The sequence below is a fragment of the Entelurus aequoreus genome, linkage group LG02, assembly GCF_033978785.1.
Source record: "Entelurus aequoreus isolate RoL-2023_Sb linkage group LG02, RoL_Eaeq_v1.1, whole genome shotgun sequence".
In the NCBI taxonomy this organism is placed as follows: Eukaryota; Metazoa; Chordata; class Actinopteri; order Syngnathiformes; family Syngnathidae; genus Entelurus; species Entelurus aequoreus.
The window spans coordinates 15,382,771-15,401,904 of record NC_084732.1 but is presented as its reverse complement, the minus strand read 5'-3'; the positions used below and the strand labels follow the sequence as shown (position 1 = coordinate 15,401,904).

The 19,134-nt window shown below is 39.3% G+C and overlaps 2 protein-coding genes across 5 annotated transcripts in view; both read right to left on the bottom strand.

Moving 5' to 3' along the window:
* Nucleotides 1-3,302: 3,302 nt before the first annotated feature.
* On the bottom strand, nucleotides 3,303-4,870 carry LOC133641847 (uncharacterized). Its single transcript, XM_062035921.1, has 4 exons — nucleotides 4,751-4,870; nucleotides 4,595-4,678; nucleotides 4,344-4,516; nucleotides 3,303-4,248 (listed from the first exon to the last, which is right to left on the bottom strand). Exons 1-4 carry the CDS (start codon nucleotides 4,868-4,870, stop codon nucleotides 3,624-3,626), a joined length of 1,002 nt encoding a protein of 333 aa, XP_061891905.1. The 3' UTR covers nucleotides 3,303-3,623.
* A 10,831-nt stretch (nucleotides 4,871-15,701) lies between these two features.
* The window catches only part of vps13c (vacuolar protein sorting 13 homolog C), a 93,595-nt gene continuing 90,162 nt past the window's right edge, over nucleotides 15,702-19,134 (bottom strand). For all 4 annotated transcript variants that reach the window (XM_062023006.1, XM_062023024.1, XM_062023016.1 and 1 more), the window contains 2 exons: nucleotides 16,846-16,929; nucleotides 15,702-16,772 (listed from right to left, as the gene is read on the bottom strand). In XM_062023006.1, the coding sequence (XP_061878990.1) occupies nucleotides 16,671-16,772; nucleotides 16,846-16,929 (186 nt within the window). In that variant the 3' untranslated portion in view covers nucleotides 15,702-16,670. The remainder of the gene's footprint in view (nucleotides 16,773-16,845; nucleotides 16,930-19,134) is intronic.

The following is a 19,134-nucleotide window of genomic DNA, read 5'->3' as shown; positions in this document are numbered from 1 at the left end:
GTTGAATATTCTTTATTAGTGTTTTGAATAAACCGCGTGATGCCATTGAAGTGGTTAGTGTTGTATCTACTGGCGCCATCTTGTGGAAAAAGTTAGTATTGCACACACGTTACCTTTATTCAGGCTATGAACATGCGATTCATTACTTGTACCTGCCTGGATATTAAACAGGGGTCGGCAACTTGACTTACAAGAGCGCTAAAACTCGAGCCAAAGGTTGTCAGCTCGTTGCCCAGCACGACTCATTAGGCGTAAGGTAAGAGAGTGAGGTTCTGACTAGCATCCTCACTGTTTTAATGTCAACTCGGAATGGGCCAAAGACCGCACTTTTACAATGACACTCCTGTGCTACCCAGCGGTCACAGGTGGTACTGCACCAAAGGTGGGGCCCAAACGACTCCAAATTGGCCTGAAACTACGGTGGCTGAGAAAGGTCAATGCAATTATGAACGCCACAACACACATTTAAGACAAAACACAAGTGCAAAAGCTACAACAATGCAAACACCACAACACTACTTTAAGCTACAATATATATAACAAAATATACATATATATTATGTGTATGTACATATATACACACATATATATACTATATATATATATATATATATATATATATATATATATATATATATATATATATATATATATATATATATACACACACACACACATATATACAAATATGTGTATATATATACACATATATGTATATACACATATACAGTATATATATATATATATATATATACACATTTATATATGTATATGTGTGTGTGTTTGTATACATACATACATATGTGTATATATATATACATACAGTATATATACATATATATGTATTTATATGTGTGTATATATATATTTAATTTCATTTTTATTTATCTCCTTCATTGATGTGCATCTTTGATAGACAATTATACCACAATTATTCAGTTATAGAGTGACACACCAATGCCTGAGAAGGAGCAGGATGAAGAAAAATCTTATATTTTCCTGCCCCCTTCAACATAATACGTAGTCTTACTTAATGATATATGAACCAACAATTACATCCAAATATAACGAAAACAAACAAAAAAACACAAGTGCTATATAATAATATAATACACACATATACATACTGTATGTATGTATATACATATACATGTGTATATATACTGTACATATATATACAGAGAGGGGGACAAGCGGTAGAAAATTTGTGTATGTATATATATATATATATATATATATATATATATATATATATATATATATATATATATATATATATATATAACTCTGACAGACCATTTTCATTACATTTCAGCAATTTAATGTAATGGCAGCTTAAAATCATCAAAGCTCTGAGAATTATGCTCATAGTTTTCTGGTGAGCTCTGGTGGTTATGGGGCGCGATTACACCAAAACCATCTTGTCTTGTTTTTTTTTAATTGGCAAGAATGAAATTAATTAGTTTTTTGTGGAAAAAGCATTATAATATACCCTTGGATTAGTCTGTTAACAAATAACAGTCATAATGGAAGTCGATGGGGCCGAAGGAGGTGTTAAGAGAAAGTGTGTATACTTTATTTTCATATCTATTCTAACAACATTGCAATCAAAAACACAATGCATTTTTATAACTTCAATAAACTTGTAAGAAATTTGCTAGTCAAATTGTAATTCCCATTTTGGGCTCTACGTGTGCACAAGGGTTAGTTAGTGTCTTTATATTGTTGTAACCCCTTGGTTCATTATATTTACTTTTATTTTGTTTGACAAAGAATGTGTTTCCTTCGATAAACTAAACATTATGAATATCAATTTGAGTAATAAGCAAGATGATTTATTTTCAATACTGACTTCAATGGGAAAGATGGTCGCCCCGTCCCTTATTTTAGCCTAATGTTTTGGCAAAATGTGTATTTTAGCTGCAAAGAATACTGTGGCCTCATTTGTACTTAATTGTAATATTACCTCAAATTCCGGCTAAAAGTGTTTTCCTAATATTTTGGCCTTACGTGTATCTAATTTTTGCGAAGGGTCTAGCCCAGGGGTCGGCAACCCAAAATGTTGAAAGAGCCATATTGGACCAAAAATACAAAAACAAATCTGTCTGGAGCCGCAAAAAATTAAAAGCCATATTACATGTGTCATGAGATATAAATGTAATTAAGAGGACTTAAAGGAAACTAAATGAGCTCAAATATAGCTACAAATGAGGCATAATGATGCAATATGTACACATCGCTAGCCTAAATAGCATGTTAGCATCGATTAGCTTGCAGTCATGCAGTGACCAAATATGTCTGATTAGCACTCCACACAAGTCAATAACATCAACAAAACTCACCTTTGTGCACTCATGCACAACGTTAAAGGTGTGGTGGACAAAATGAGACAGAAAAAGTGGCATAAAACACGTCCTAGAAAGTCGGAGAAAGTTATACATGTAAACAAACTATACGGTGAGTTCAAGGACCGCCAAAATAAGTAGGACAAAACGGCGCTCGCCAAATACTCGAATCAGTGAAGCATGTTTAATATAAACAGTGTGATTTATAACAATTAGCGAGGTTTGTGTCATGTTTGTCCTCCTACAGAAAACATTCTAAAACAAAAAAATAGATTTTTTTTCCCCTCATCTTTTTCCATTCTTCATACATTTTTGAAAAATTTCCAGAGAGCCACTAGGGCGGCGCTAAAGAGCCGCATGCGGCTCTAGAGCCGCGGGTTGCCGACCCCCGGTCTAGCCTCTCGGTGGTAAATGAGGCTCAGCTAAAACCAGGGTCTAAAACTACTGAATAATCAGCCCTTGGACCTATTTAAGACTGGCTGACTAAAAACCTGGAACATTCGCATCTCGTACTAGGAGGGCCATAACCAAGGGGCGGGAGAATTATGCGTACTAATAGTCCAAATGTGGATCAAATCAGCTGCAAATAAAAATGTGGCCTTGAGAGTACTTCCCCTTTGCAGAGTACGATGCTTCTGACAAACGGTCCGGTTCTCAGGATTGTGGTCCTTCTAAAGATCCTTGCTGGGTCCATCGGCACACTGAAAGTAAGAGCAAAGAGCAGAGACAGGCACATAGCGGAATTGTTGCGGACCCAGCTGGTGCGCTTACCACACGGCTGATGTGCATACATTTCAATAGGTCATGAACATTTATTTTAACTATGTTGCCCAGGAAGATGAGCTGTGATTTATTCAACACCAAAGTTCTGTTGGGTTCTTGTAGGAAGCCCAACCACGGTGCTCTTAGGTCTGTCAACAGACACCAGTCGCGTCACCTGCAGGGACTAGAACTTTCTGCGTCATTAAAACCGGCAATTAGAACCAAGATAAGAGTCCATGTAGACCCAACTTAGCCGCACCTAATTATAATTATATAATAATAATATACTGTGTAGGTTCTAAACTGGTACAACATTGGTTCTAAAGGTGCTAGACTGGTTCTATACCCATTGTGTATTCTTGAACCTGTGCTTTGAGGTAAACTTGCTTTGGTCCAATAAAGTGCTCCTTGAGAAACAAGTCCTGCAACAGAACAGTCTAGGGCGTTCCGTCGGTCGCTTGTGCAAATGATGAGGTAGGCGAGGTCAAGGTGATCTCATCTGAGAGGTAGCTGAGGTCAGAGGTTCTCCAAAGTGTCGGACTTTCTGGGTTTCTGGTCGACGTCCGAGCGCAGGTAGTTGAGGTAGTTCATGTCGAAGGTCATGTCCCTGCGCCTTTTAGTCGCCACCCGAGTTGTCTTCAAGTCAACTTTGGCCCTTTTTTTTGCTGCTGCCGACTCGTCCTTTTTATCTCTCTGTGACTCGTCCTTTTTAACATTTGATGACTCGTCCTTTTTAACTTGTGTTGACTGGTTAGCCCCGGCACACTTGTTGTTGTGGTCTGGTTTGATGTGGCTTTGGTGTTCCAGTTCTGGACCGATCTGGTTCCTTCTAAAGAAGTGCCGGATTGTTTTGCACCAGGTTTTTTTGGACTGCTGCCGTGGACATAGACCAGGGGAACCGAGACCTTGTGCCGGCGGATCAGGACTGCTGTTGGTCTGACAGAGGTTCTGCAACCAGGTCTTCAGCTTGACATGCGGAACAGGTTCATCTGTCCTTTTTTTAGTCCTGAAAAGTTGACAGAACTTTTGCCGCCAGTTCTTTGGGTTGGTGATAAGACCCACGTCAGGTTTAGGGTCAGTGGGGTCCTTCTGGAAGTAATTGGCTGGGCAGAATTTCATCTTGTCAAAGCTGTCCGCCACACTGAAACAACACAGTCAAAAATGGAGACATTCCCTGCCTAGAATTAACTCTGGTCTTCAGGTTCTATCAAAAGTTCTGGATCTGGTTGGACTCACTATAAGCTGCTGTTACGGTGCTCACTCAGGTGGCTCATGGTCAGGAAGGGGTGCTTAAGAGCCTCCTCAGGGGTGATCCTCCGCTCAGGGTCCATATGGAGAAGACACGCGAGGAGGTCCACAAAGGCCTTACGGTCCTCCAACTCAATGGGCTCGTTCACCTGCGGGTTAAGCTAGAGGAAGTCCCAAACAGTTTGTCATGGTCACAGGATCGCATAGTTTAGTGTTTTCTTTAATGTTAGCGGACTTACTTTGATCAGGTCGTCCAAACATTTGAAAGACCACGGCAATGCATCAGGACGGACGCCGGTTTTGTCCTGGTACTCCTTCTCCGTCTGCAGCGGAGACGAACACAACTCACGTCAGTCACGCAGCTTCCTCGAAGACAAACGTCCAGGAGACCGTACCATCAGTCGCCACTTTGGGTGATCGCCGTCAATGTCTCTGTTGCTCCTCTTGAAATATTTGTGAGTGTTTTTGCTGGCGCTAAGGAGATGGTCAGGAATACGTCCTACGACCTCGACCATGCTGCGCAGCTGTAGAGACAAGTCCACAAGTAGTGCACGCAAAGTCATCTGACATCAAGTCTTCACGGATCGTAGGTGACGACGACTGACCATGTTGTAGTTGGAGTTAGCCAAGAAGAGGTAGTTGCCGAGGTACAAGAAGGACAGGACGCAGCCCAGAGACCACATGTCGATGGCTTCGGCGAAGGGAAGACCCAGAGCGACTTCAGGTGCCCTGTTGACAGCAGAGTCATGTGACTTGATGAAAGACTAGAGGTAACAAAAAGGTGATCTGTTCTACAGACCTGTTGCCCATGGGCTGCAGGGCCACGCCGTAACTGAGCGGCGCTTCCGAAGTTGTGATGGACAAGCCGAAGTCGATGAGCTTGACCCTGAAGGGCTGAATTGCATGGTTGACCAGCATGATGTTGTCCGACTTCAGGTCTGTGTGGATCACGCCGATGCTCTTGAGAGCATCAAAGGCGGTCAGCAGCTGGAGAAGTGTCAAAGATTTGACTGACGCGCTATTATAAACTAAGGACCTTTTAATGTGTGTGTTCTACCTGCTGGGCAACGGGTCGGATGTCGTTGGGCGAGAAGGTCTTCCAGCGTTTGTCGTAGACCATGCTGAACAAGCTGGTGTCCAGCAGCTCAAAGACCAGACAAGGGTGTCCATTGAAGGTAAACGTCTCGATAAACTCCACGATGCTCTTCTTTTCCGGGTCCAGCACGCTCACGATCTCCTGCATGTCGATCTGTATACACCAGACCGCATCACATGTTCTACAGGTTCTACCTTTCACTGAGACCACCAAAGACGCTTGGACGCACCAACCTCATTTTCAAATAAGGCGTAGTTTTTGTGGACTTTCAGGGCCATGTTCTTTGCCGTCCCCAAGTTGCTACATCTGAAGACGTGGCTGCTGGTTCCTCGATCCAAAAGTTTCTGGATGTGGTAGAAACTTGTGTTGCTCTTCACGATGGAACCTTCCATCTCAGCCAGACCGTGGGTTTCCGTTTGGGACGAACACCCTGAAGTATATGGAGAGAAGGCAGACTGTGGGATGGTCAGTGGGGGGATCATACCATCAACATGCCAACATGCATGATGAACAACCCTACGTACCAAAGTCCAGGGACTAGAAACACAGGATGGAAACTAATGTAAAGACTAGAACTACGTCCTAGAGGGGAACATAGACCAGTGGATAGAACCTAACTTGGGTAGGGACGAAAACTACGTCCCAGTGAGAGGAACATAGGCCAGTGGATCCTAGCTTTGATGGGGACTAAAACTACATCTTAGAGAGAGCAACATAGGCCTTGGACAGTACCTAGCTTGGGTAGGGACTAAAACTGCATTCTAGAAGAGAGGAACATAGTCCAGTGGATAGAACCTATGTTCCTCTCTCTGGGATGTAGTTTTAGTCCCTACCCAAGCTAGGTTCTATCCAAGGCCTATGTTGCGCTCTAGGACGTAGTTTTAGTCCCTACCAAAGCTAGGATCTATCCACTGGCCTATGTTGCTCTCTCTAGGACGTAGCTCTAGTCCCAACCCAAGTTAGACCAGTGGATAGAACCTAACTTGGGTTGAGACTAGAACTACGTCCTAGAGAGAGCAAACATAGGCCAGTGGATAGAACCTAGCTTTGGTAGGGACTAAAACTACGTCCTAGAGAGACGTAGCTTGGGTAGGGACTAATACTACATCCTAGTGAGAGGAACATAGGCCAGTGGATAGCACCTAACTTAGGTTGGGACTAGAACTATGTCCTAGAGAGAGGAACAGAGACCAGTGGATAGACCCTAACTTGGGTTGGGACTAGAACTACGTCCTACAGAGAGGAACATAGGCCAGTGGATAGTACCTAGCTTTGGTAGAGACTAAAACTACGTCCTAGAGAGAGCAACATAGGCCTTGGATAGAACCTAGCTTGGGTAGGGACTAAAACTACATCCTAGAGAGAGGGACATAGGCCAATGGATAGTACCTAACTTAGGTTGGGACTAGAACTATGTCCTAGAGAGAGCAACATAGGCCTTGGATAGGACCTAACTTGGGTAGGGCCTAAAACTACATCCTAGAGAGAGGAACATAGGCCAGTGGATAAAACCTAACTTAAGTTGGGACTAGAACTACGTCTTAGAGAGAAGAACATAGACCGGTGGATAGTACCTAACTTGGGTTGGGACTAGAACTACGTCCTAGAGAGAGAAGGAACATAGGCCGGTGGATAGACCTTAGCTGTGGTAGGGACTAAAACTACGTCCCAGAGAGGGCAACATAGGCCTTGTATAGTACCTAACTTGAGTAGGGACTAAAATTACATCCTAGAGAGAGGAACATAGCCCAGTAGATAGACCTAACTTAGGTTGGGACTAGAACTACGTCCTAGAGAGCGCATAGGCCAGTGGATAGACCCTAACTTGGGTTGGGACTAGAACTACGTCCTACAGAGAGGAACATAGGCCAGTGGATAGTACCTAGCTTTGGTAGAGACTAAAACTACATCCTAGAGAGAGCAACATAGGCCTTGGATAGAACCTAGCTGGGGTAGGGACTAAAACTACATCCTAGAGAGAGGGACATAGGCCAATGGATAGAACCTAACTTGGGTTGGGACTAGAACTACGTCATAGAGAGGGCAACATAGGCCAGTGTATAGAACCTAGCTTGGAGACTAGACTAATTCCAAAGAAAATAACTTAATCCAGTGGACAGATCCTACTCATGGGCCTCAGGCAAAGTGGAGATGTATCAAGAGTGAACTGAATGTGGAAATGTGCGGCGCCTCACCCCAACTTCATGCTACGTACGCACATTTCTACACGCTGTGGATACTTTGGCGACACACAGAGGTGATGCTGGGTAACTACAGCTGTAACAATCACTCCTCAGACTGATAGATGAACACATCAGAGACATGAACAATTAACACCTCTCGTGTGTGCAATTACACAAATTCTAATGGTGCGATGCGAAGAGAGTGTGGTTTCAAGGAGACTTGGGGACGTGAACTAAGTCCACATGATAGAACTTACACCAAAGGACAAAAGCCAGGACTAACCTTGAAGCCCAAAAAAAAACCCTAGTCCAGACGAGTACTAAATCCATATTAAGAATTTAGTCCAGTGGATGGAACCTAAACCGGATACTAAACCTTAATACACATGATAGAACATAGACTAGAAGACATTACCTAAACCGGAGACTAAACCTTAGTACACATGAGATAACATAGACTAGAAGACCTTACCTAACCTGGAGACTAAACTTAAATACCCATCCCAGGACTAGAAAAATTCCACTTTAAGAATCTAGACCAATGGTTAGAACTCCAGTGGAAACTAGACCCATGTTCACAGGATAGTACCGAGACCGAAGATCTAACTTGGAGACGAGAACTTAGTCTACACGATAGTACTAAGACGAGACCAGTGGTTCTTAAACTTTATATTACCAAGGACCTCCTTAGAAAACACTTGATTCTCCAAGTACCACCATAATGACCAACGTTAAAATACAGTAGCGTAGTAGGCTTAAGTATTCATCAAAAACAAGGCAGATGTTTTATTTTACATTTTTGGCCAGTTTGAACAGTAACACTGTGTTTGACTATAAGAAAATTAAACACTGTACTTATTTGCCATACCACTAGATGGTTTGAGAATTACTGGACTAGATGACATAACCTAACCTGGAGACTCGTTTTAAGTCCAGAGAAAACCTACAAAACCCAAAACCAGTGAAGTTGTCACGTTGTGTAAATGGTAAATAAAAACAGAATACAATGATTTGTAAATCCTTTTCAACTTATATTCAATTGAATAGACTGCAAAGACAACATATTTCATGTTCCAACTGGTAAACTTTGTTATTTTTTTGCAAATGTTAGCTCATTTGGAATTTGATGCCTGCAACATGTTTCAAAAAAGCTGGCACAAGTGGTAAAAAAGACTGAGAAAGTTGAGGAATGCTCATCAAACACTTATTGGGAACAGGTGGGTGCCATGATTGGGTATAAAAGCAGCTTCCATGAAATGCTCAGTCATTCACAAACAAGGACGGGGCGAGGGTCACCACTTTGTCAACAAATGCGTGAGCAAATCGTCCAACAGTTTAAGAACAACATTTCTGCAAGGAATTTAGGGATTTCACCTTGTACGGTCCGTAATATCATCAAAAGGTTCAGAGAATCTGGAGAAAACACGATGTAAGCGATGGTATTACGGACATTTGATCCCTCAGGCGGTACTGCATCAAAAAGCGACATCGATGTGTAAAGGATATCGCCACATGGGCTCAGGAACACTTCAGAAAACCACTGTCAATAACTACAGTTGGTCGCTACATCTGTAAGTGCAAGTTGAAACTCTACTATGCAAAGCCAAAGCCATTTATCAACAACACCCAGAAACGCTTCGCTGGGCCCGAGCTGATGCAAAGTGGAAAAGTGTTCCGTGGTCTGACGAGTCCACATTTCAAATTGTTTTTGGAAACTGTGAACGTCGTGACCCGTGGACCAATGAGGAAAAGAACCATCCGGACTGTTCTAGGTGCAAAGTGTAAAAGCCAGCATCTGTGATGGTATGGGGGTGTATTAGTGCCCAAAACATGGGTAACTTACACATCTGTGAAGGCACCATTAATGCTGAAAGGTACATACAGCTTTTGGAGCAACATATGTTGCCATCCAAGCAACGTAATCATGGACGCCCCTGCTTATTTCAGCAAGACGATGCCAAGCCAGGTGTTACAACAGCGTGGCTTCATAGTAAAAAAGTGCTACTTTGGCACGTGTTGCAGCCATGAAATTCTAAGTTAATTATTATTTGCAAAAAAAAACAAGAAAGTTTATGAGTTTGAACATGAAATATGTTGTCTTTGTAGTGCATTCAATTGAATATGGCTTGAAAAGGATTTGCAAATCGTTGTATTCCGTTTATATTTACATCTAACACAATTTCCCAACTCATATGGAAACGGGGTTTGTACATAGACTACAACCACTTCGACCTGTGTACAGTATGTTACCCTGTCCAAAGATTAAAAATGAAGAACCCAGACCAGTGGACAGAACCTAACATGGGACCTAGACCCAAGTCCAACTAATTGATGACAGGGTTTAAACCTGGAGACAAGGACTTAGTCCATAGAATAGAAACTAGTCCAGAAGTGGTCCCAGAGCTCGCGTCTAACAGGAAGTGCAACAAGAGCTGGGATGGTGGTGACGACCTTGAACCCCCGGGTGGTTACCTGGGTCATCTGTGGCCGGGCGCGAGGCGGTTCAGGCGGGTGCAGACATGTCCAGTCAGCCAACATGTGCTGCAGCTGCTGACATGAACACAGAAAAGCCTCTCAACAATTCTTTGTAAGACCACCATGGAAAAAGTTGCCCTTGTTTCTCGCCCGAATCATCAAAGTTGGGTGATGTCATCAAGGTGCACGAGCGACATCATTGTCCACTGATGACGCCCAGGTTGAATTATGTCATCCCGCTCCGCCCTGGAGGTGGATGACATCAGCTGGCAACTTCTCCTGGCTACAACCGCACAAACACGGGAAACTAACTTTCAAAACATTTTCATCAATTTTCTTTCCGGACTTCACGACCACGGACTACCACATCCGGCTTCAGTTCGTTAGCACAAACTTGATATGTATTTTAGTTTTAGTCATATTTTAGTCGACAACAAAAAAAACCCCAGTGAAGTTGGCATGTTATGTAAATGGTAAATAAAAACTAGAATCATTTTCAAATCCTTTTCAACTTATATTCTATTGAATAGACTGCCAAGACAAGATACTGGAAAACTTTATTTTTTGGCAAATATTAGCTCATTTGGAATTTGATGCCTGCAACATGTTTCAAAAAAGCTGGCACAAGTGGCAAAAAAGACTGATAAAGTTGAGGAATGCTCATCAAAGACTTATTTGGAACATCCCACAGGTGAACAGGCTAATTGGGAACAGGTGGGTGCCATGATTGGGTATAAAAGCAGCTTCCATGAAATGCTCAGTCATTCACAAACAAGGACGGGGCGAGGGTCACCACTTTGTGAACAAATGCGTGAGCAAATTGTTGAACAGTTTAAGAACAACATTTCTCAACCAGCTGTTGCAAGGAATTTAGGGATTTCACCATCCATCGTCCGTAATATCATCAAAAGGTTCAGAAAATCTGGAGAAATCACTGCACGTAAGCGATGATATTTCGGATCTTCGATCCCTCATGCGGCACTGCATCAAAAAGCGACATCAGTGTGTAAAGGATATCACCACATGGGCTCAGGAACACTTCAGAAAACTGTCAGTAACTACAGTGGGTCGCTACATCTGTAAGTACAAGTTAAAACTCTACTATGCAAAGCCAAAGCCATTTATCAACAACACCCAGAAACGCTGCCGGCTTCGCTGGGCCCGAGCTCATCTAAGATGGACTGATGCAAAATGGAAAAGCGTTCTGTGGTCTGACAAGTCCACATTTCAATTTTTATTTTTGGAAACTGTGGATGTCGTGTCCTCCGGAACAAAGAGGAAAAGAACCATCCGGATTGTTCTAGGCGCAAAGTGTAAAAGCCAGCATCTGTGATGGTATGGGGGTGTATTAGTGCCCAAGGCATGGGTAACTTACACATCTGTGAAGGCACCATTAATGCTGAAATGCACATACAGATTTTGGAGCAACATATGTTGCCATCCAAGCAACGTTATCATGGACGCCCCTGCTTATTTCAGCAAGACAATGCCAAGCCACGTGTTACAACAGCATGCAGGTACTAGAATGACCTGCCTGTAGTCCAGACCTGTCTCCCATTGAAAATGTGTGGCGCATTATGAAGCCTAAAATACCACAACGGAGACCCCCGGACTGTTGAAAAACTTAAGCTGTACATCAAGCAAGAATGGGAAAGAATTCCACCTGAAAAGCTTCAAAAATTGGTCTCCTCAGTTCCCAAACGTTTACTGAGTGTTGTTAAAAGGAAAGGCCATGTAACACAGTGGTGAAAAAGCCCCTGTGCCAACTTTTTTGCAATGTGTTGCTGCCATTAAATTCTAAGTTAATGATTATTTGCAAAAACAACAAAAATCAGTTGGAACATTAAATATGTTGTCTTTGCAGTCTATTCAGTTGAATATAAGTTGATAAGGATTTGCAAATCATTGTATTCTGTTTTTATTTACCATTTACACAACGTGCCAACGTCACTGGTTTTGGGTTTTGTAAAATTACAGTCAATTTTGTCGGCTAAAATATGAAGTACAGCGGACAACGCAACTTTAAAGTTGTCTTGAAAGCACTTGTAATAATTATTACTAACTTCACAACGAGACCTGCACTCCATGAATATTTCAGCAAGTACATTTCACACTAACCCTTATTGTGTCTTATTGTTTCAGCTGAAATTTTGCTTTTTTTTTTCTTTCAAATGTTGAATAATACATGACTAAAATGGTCACATGAAGAGACAAACTAGTTGTATTTAATATTGGCGGGTAAACTCGCCTACACGTACAACAAAAGTATTGGTGGAGTAAGCAGTCTTGCTCCCTCTCTACTGTCTCTAATAGTAACAGTCATTCAGTACAGTATGAGTCTTTTGCAAATTTATGTTTAGGCCAACTTACTGTTGCATAATCCTGATGATTAGCTTGCAAATGGCACTTAAAATTGGTTGTATTTTTTACCGGGGACAATCTAGCCACAGGGTTGACATGTCTTGCATTGCAAAGGTAACATGTGTCCATATGTCTTCTTTCTTCCAGGTGTAGAAGAAATATTGTAATGATGTGTGTAACAATACAGTAGGGATGTAACAATATGACAATTTCATATCATGGTTTTTGCGGCCAAAATTGTTACGGTTGTCATTATTATTGCAGATCGTGCTCAATAAGTTTTTTAAATGCGACAAAAAAAATAGACACTGTTAGAAAAGCCACTTCTTATGCTTATTATGTATCACTTCTGGCGGGCGTTGTGTTCAACGGTACTTGAACGCACCATAAAAACATAAATGGGTTAAACTTGTATGGCGCTTTTCTACCTTTAAGGTACTCAAAGAACTTTGACACTATTTCCACATTCACCCATTCACACACACATTCACACACTGAGTTATAATAATAATAATAATAATAGATTTTATTTGTAAAAAGCACTTTACATTGAGTAAACAACCTCAAAGTGCTACAGTATATTAAAAAAAATAAAAAAAATAAAAATTAAAAATAAATAAAAATAAAAACTAGAACAGCCAAATAGCTAAAACTAGTATGCATATATCTAAAAAAAGGGTTTAAAAAAAAAAGAAGAAAAAAAAAGGTTTTTTAAGCCTTTTTTAAAAGCATCCACAGTCTGTGGTGCCCTCAGGTGGTCAGGGAAATCATTCCACAGACTGGGAGCGGTTGAGCAGAAAGCCCGGTCTCCCATTGTTCGTAGCTTTGTCCTCGGAGGTTAGCCTGTCCGGAGCGGAGGTGTCGTGTGGAGGATTTGGGGGTGAGTAGTTCTTTTGAGGTAGAGGGGGGGCATTTAACCACGACCAGTGGCAGTTAACCACGGCCCGTCAGGAGCAAGGGTGATGTGTCTTGCTCAAGGACACAACGAACGTGACTCAGTTGGTAGAAGGTGGGGATCGAACCAGGAACCCTCAGGTTGCTGCCACGGCAACTCTACCAATCCTCTGAGAAAAGTTGGAACCTCCCAAATCCTTGCTAAAAGAGCCCAGCTTGTAGGCTCAATGTGCACAACTGAATAGCTTAGTTGCTCAGACACTAATGTGTTTATGTAAGTGCTGATTGGGTATGTTTTTAATGGGGAAAGACGTTAATGCCTCGTGTTTTCATGTTAGCATTTAAGCGAGCCAGCTGGCACCAGTAGGGCTGCCGTGGCTCGGGAGTTTATAAAAGTGCAGTTATCGGTTTTTAGATCATTTTAATAAATACTAACGGTGTTGTCGCTGTCATTATTTCCCTACAATACAGTCTTGTTTCCCGCTGAAAAATGGATTCCCGCCTGTGATTGGCTAGATTTCTAACTTGTCCCACCCACTTAAAAGACAAAATTAAATATGATTGTATTTCTTCTCCGTCACTTATTTTCGTCTAGTTTTTATTCGTCGACTAAATTGTCAACTAATTTTGTCATTGTTGTCTTCAACGTGCTTTTGTTGTGATTCGTTATCGTCTTATTTTAAATCTGGGATTTTTTCTAAGTACAAAAACAAGAGAGGCTAAAAAACACTTCCTTTTACCCTCTCTTTATGTGGGCTCTGTACCGAGGATGTCGTTGTGGCTTGTACAGCCCTTTGAGACACTTGTGATTTAGGGCTATATAAATAAACATTGATTGATTGATTTCGTTTCTGTACTTAGAAAAAAAACAGAGAAAAAAATCAAGATTTTTTCTAAGTACAAAAACGACAGAGGCTAAAAAACACCTCCTTTTATCCTCTTTCGTTTCTGTACTTAGAAAAAAAACAGAGAAAAAATCTGGGATTTTTTCTGAGTACAAAAACAAGAGGCTAAAAAACACCTCCTTTTATCCTCTTTCGTTTCTGTACTTAGAAAAAAAAACGGAGAAAAAATCTGGGATTTTTTCTAAGTACAAAAACAAGAGAGGCTAAAAAACACCTCCTTTTATCCTCTTTCGTTTCTGTACTTAGAAAAAAAAAACGGGAAAAAAATCAGGGATTTTTTCTAAGTACAAAAACGACAGAGGCTAAAAAACACCTCCTTTTATCCTCTTTCGTTTCTGTACTTAGAAAAAAAAACAGAGAAAAAATCTGGGATTTTTTCTAAGTACAAAAACAAGAGAGGCTAAAAAACACCTTTTACCTTCTTTCGTTTCTGTACTTAAAAAAAAAACAGAGAAAAAGTCTGGGATTTTTTCTAAGTACAAAAACAAGAGAGGCTAAAAAACACCTTTTACCCTCTTTCGTTTCTGTACTTAGAAAAAATCCCAGATTTTTCCTCCGGTTTTTTTTCTAAGTACAAAAACAAGAGAGGCTAAAAAATACTTCCTTGTATCCTCTTTCGTTTCTGTACTTAGAAAAAAAACGGAGAAAAAAAATCAAGATTTTTTCTAACTACAAAAACGAGGGAGGCTAAAAAACACCTCCTTTTATCCTCTTTCGTTTCTGTACTTAGAAAAAAAAAACGGAAAAAAAATCAGGGATTTTTTCTAAGTACAAAAACGACAGAGGCTAAAAAACACCTCCTTTTATCCTCTTTCGTTTCTGTACTTAGAAAAAAAACAGAAAAAATCTGGGATTTTTTCTAAGTACAAAAACAAGAGAGGCTAAAAAACACCTTTTACCCTCTTTCGTTTCTGTACTTAGAAAAAAAAAACGGAAAAAAAATCTGGGATTTTTTCCAAGTACAAAAACGACAGAGGCTAAAAAACACCTCCTTTTATCCTCTTTCGTTTCTGTACTTAGAAAAAAAAGGAGAAAAAATCTGTGATTTTTTCTAAGTACAAAAACAAGAGAGGCTAAAAAACACCTCCTTTTACCCTCTTTCGTTTCTGTACTTAGAAAAAAAACAGAGAAAAAATCTGGGATTTTTTCTAAGTACAAAAACAAGAGAGGCTAAAAAACACCTTTTACCCTCTTTCGTTTCTGTACTTAGAAAAAAAACAGAGAAAAAATTAGGGATTTTTTCTAAGTACAAAAACAAGAGAGGCTAAAAAACACCTCCTTTTACCCTCTTTCGTTTCTGTACTTAGGAAAAAAAACATCCAAATCCAATGCATTTAAATGGGATTTTTTCTAAGTACAGAAACGAGAGAGGCTTAACTTTTCACCTACTTTCGATTTTGTCGTTTTTTTCCTGGTTATCGTTGACGATAACTAAGACGAACATTTTTAGTCAACAAAATGAACACTGCTCCTGACAACTTGCGTCCTCTGCAGTGGACATTAGTGTCTTGCATAACACAACTATTTTTACAGACAAAATAAAACACCCTAAAACAAAAGTCCACTACAGAGGATACAACTTTATTTCAGCCGTGAGCCACCACTTGGACACACCTGCTGCAGATGTAGTTACATTTAGTCAGCAGCTTGTATTGTCTTTTCTGTTTTAAAGTACACAAACATACACAACTCCTCATATGCATACAAAAAAAAACACTTTTTTATTGATTCAATAGAATGATGTTTTTCTTTGTGCAAAAATCTCAACATTAAATTGAAACATTTGCTCAGTGTGAAAATGACATAAAAATTAAAAAAATATCTCAGACTTTTTACATCTTTGGGGTTTCCATTGTAAGACAAATGCAACAATTGGACTGCAAAACATAAAAAAATCATGGAAGTCTCCGCCCAGACAGGAAGTGACCTCAACAACATCCATCAGCTATTAAGCTGGCCGCCAAATCATACAAAAATTTTCTCTGGCATTCCTTCTGACGTTTAATAAGTCAAATGTAAACTAACATCTCCTCCGCCATTAAAGTGAATCTTTGTCTAAACTCCACAACATTTTACTAAGTCAAACCTCTTCTTGGCTTTGTGCTTTGCTAAGAAAACTTCTGGAGTCCACAGAGACAACTGACCACCATCACGCTGGCCGACAGGAAGTGTACTTGCATATAGGAAGTGTACCTATGAACAGGAAGTGTACCTACGAATAGGAAGTGAGCATACAGGAAGCATACTTGAATATAGAAAGTGTACTTACAAACTTGCATATAGGAAGTGTGCCTACAAACAGGAAGAGTACTTGCATATAGGAAGTGTGCCTACAAACAGGAAGTGTACTTGCAAACAGGAAGTGGGTCTACAAATGTCAGTCCGTGGACAGGAAGTGGACTCAGTGCTTGCTAGTGGGTTTGAGGAAGCGTTGTGACTTGCGTCTGCTCATGTGGTGTTGTTGATGTGACACATAAGCATCGGATATGGACGCCATCATTTTCTGTGGGTAACCATGGCAACAGTGTAAGGGGAGGACTTAGGCACTCAGATGTAAACGCACGCACTACACACACCTGTGCTGTGTTTGTGTCCTTCAGCTGAACGCCGCGTACAGAATCATGAACCTCTTTTTTGGGAAGTTTCAACTTGTGCTGCTCCTGGAAGACAAATGTTTCATTTTAGATGTGTAGTGTGCTTCCTTGTTGTTGTAGTTGTGTAGTGTCCTTCTTTTGTTGTAGTTGTGTAGTGTGCTTCCTTGTTGTTGTAGTTGTGTAGTGTGCTTCCTTGTTGTTGTAGTTGTGTAGTGTGCTTCCTTGTTGTTGTAGTTGTGTAGTGTGCTTCCTTGTTGTTGTAGTTGTGTAGTGTGCTACCTTGTTTTTCATTCATTTTGACTTGTGTAGTGTGCTACCTTGTTTTTATTTTATTTAGTTGTGTAATGTGCTACCTTGTTTTTATTTTATTTAGTTGTGTAATGTACTACCTTGTTTTTATTTTATTTAATTGTGTAGTGTGCTACCTTGTTTTTATATTTTATTTAGTTGTGTAATGTGCTACCTTGTTTTTATTTTATTTAGTTGTGTATTGTGCTACCTTGTTTTTATTTTATTTAGTTGTGTAATGTGCTACCTTGTTTTTAATTTATTTAGTTGTGTAATGTGCTACCTTGTTTTTATTTTATTTAGTTGTGTAGTGTGCTACCTTGTTTTTATTTTATTTAGTTGTGTAATGTACTATCTTGTTTTTATTTTATTTAGTTGTGTAGTGTGCTACCTTGTTTTTATTTTATTTTTAGTTGTGTAGTGTGCTACCTTGTTTTTATTTTATTTAGTTGTGTAGTGTGCTACCTTGTTTTTATTTTATTTAGTTGTGTAATGTGCTACCTTGTTTTTATTTTATTTAGTTGTGTAGTGTGCTACCTTGTTTTTATTTTATTTAGTTGTGTAGTATGCTACCTTGTTTTTATTTGATTTAGTTGTGTTGTGTGCTACCTTGTTTTTATTTTATTTTTAGTTGTGTAGTGTGCTACCTTGTTTTTATTTTATTTAGTTGTGTAATGTGCTACCTTGTTTTTATTTTATTTAGTTGTGTAGTGTGCTACCTTGTTTTTATTTTATTTAGTTGTGTAGTGTGGTACCTTGTTTTTATTTTATTTAGTTGTGTAGTGTGCTACCTTGTTTTTATTGTATTTAGTTGTGTAGTGTGCTACCTTGTTTTTATTTTATTTAGTTGTGTAGTGTGCTACCTTGTTTTTATTTTATTTAGTTGTGTAGTGTGCTACCTTGTTTTTATTTTATTTAGTTGTGTTATGTGCTACCTTGTTTTTATTTTATTTAGTTGTGTAGTGTGCTACCTTGTTTTTATTTTATTTAGTTGTGTAATGTGCTACCTTGTTTTTATTTTATTTAGTTGTGTAGTGTGCTACCTTGTTTTTATTTTATTTAGTTGTGTAGTGTGCTACCTTGTTTTTATTTTATTTAGTTGTGTAGTGTGCTACCTTGTTTTTATTTTATTTAGTTGTGTAGTGTGCTACCTTGTTTTTATTTTATTTAGTTGTGTAGTGTGCTACCTTGTTTTTATTTTATTTAGTTGTGTAGTGTGCTACCTTGTTTTTATTTGATTTAGTTGTGTTATGTGCTACCTTGTTTTTATTTTATTTAGTTGTGTAGTGTGCTACCTTGTTTTTATTTTATTTAGTTGTGTTATGTGCTACCTTGTTTTTATTTTATTTAGTTGTGTAGTGTGCTACCTTGTTTTTATTTTATTTAGTTGTGTTATGTGCTACCTTGTTTTTATTTTATTTAGTTGTGTAGTGTGCTACCTTGTTTTTATTTTATTTTTAGTTGTGTAGTGTGCTACCTTGTTTTTATTTTATTTAGTTGTGTTATGTGCTACCTTGTTTTTATTTTATTTAGTTGTGTAGTGTGCTACCTTGTTTTTATTTTATTTAGTTGTGTAGTGTGCTACCTTGTTTTTATTTTATTTAGTTGTGTAGTGTGCTACCTTGTTTTTATTTTATTTAGTTGTGTAGTGTGCTACCTTGTTTTTATTGTATTTAGTTGTGTAGTGTGCTACCTTGTTTTTATTTTATTTAGTTGTGTAGTGTGCTACCTTGTTTTTATTTTATTTAGTTGTGTAGTGTGCTACCTTGTTTTTATTTTATTTAGTTGTGTAATGTGCTACCTTGTTTTTATTTGATTTAGTTGTGTTATGTGCTACCTTGTTTTTATTTTATTTAGTTGTGTAGTGTGCTACCTTGTTTTTATTTTATTTAGTTGTGTTATGTGCTACCTTGTTTTTATTTTATTTAGTTGTGTAGTGTGCTACCTTGTTTTTATTTTATTTTTAGTTGTGTAGTGTGCTAC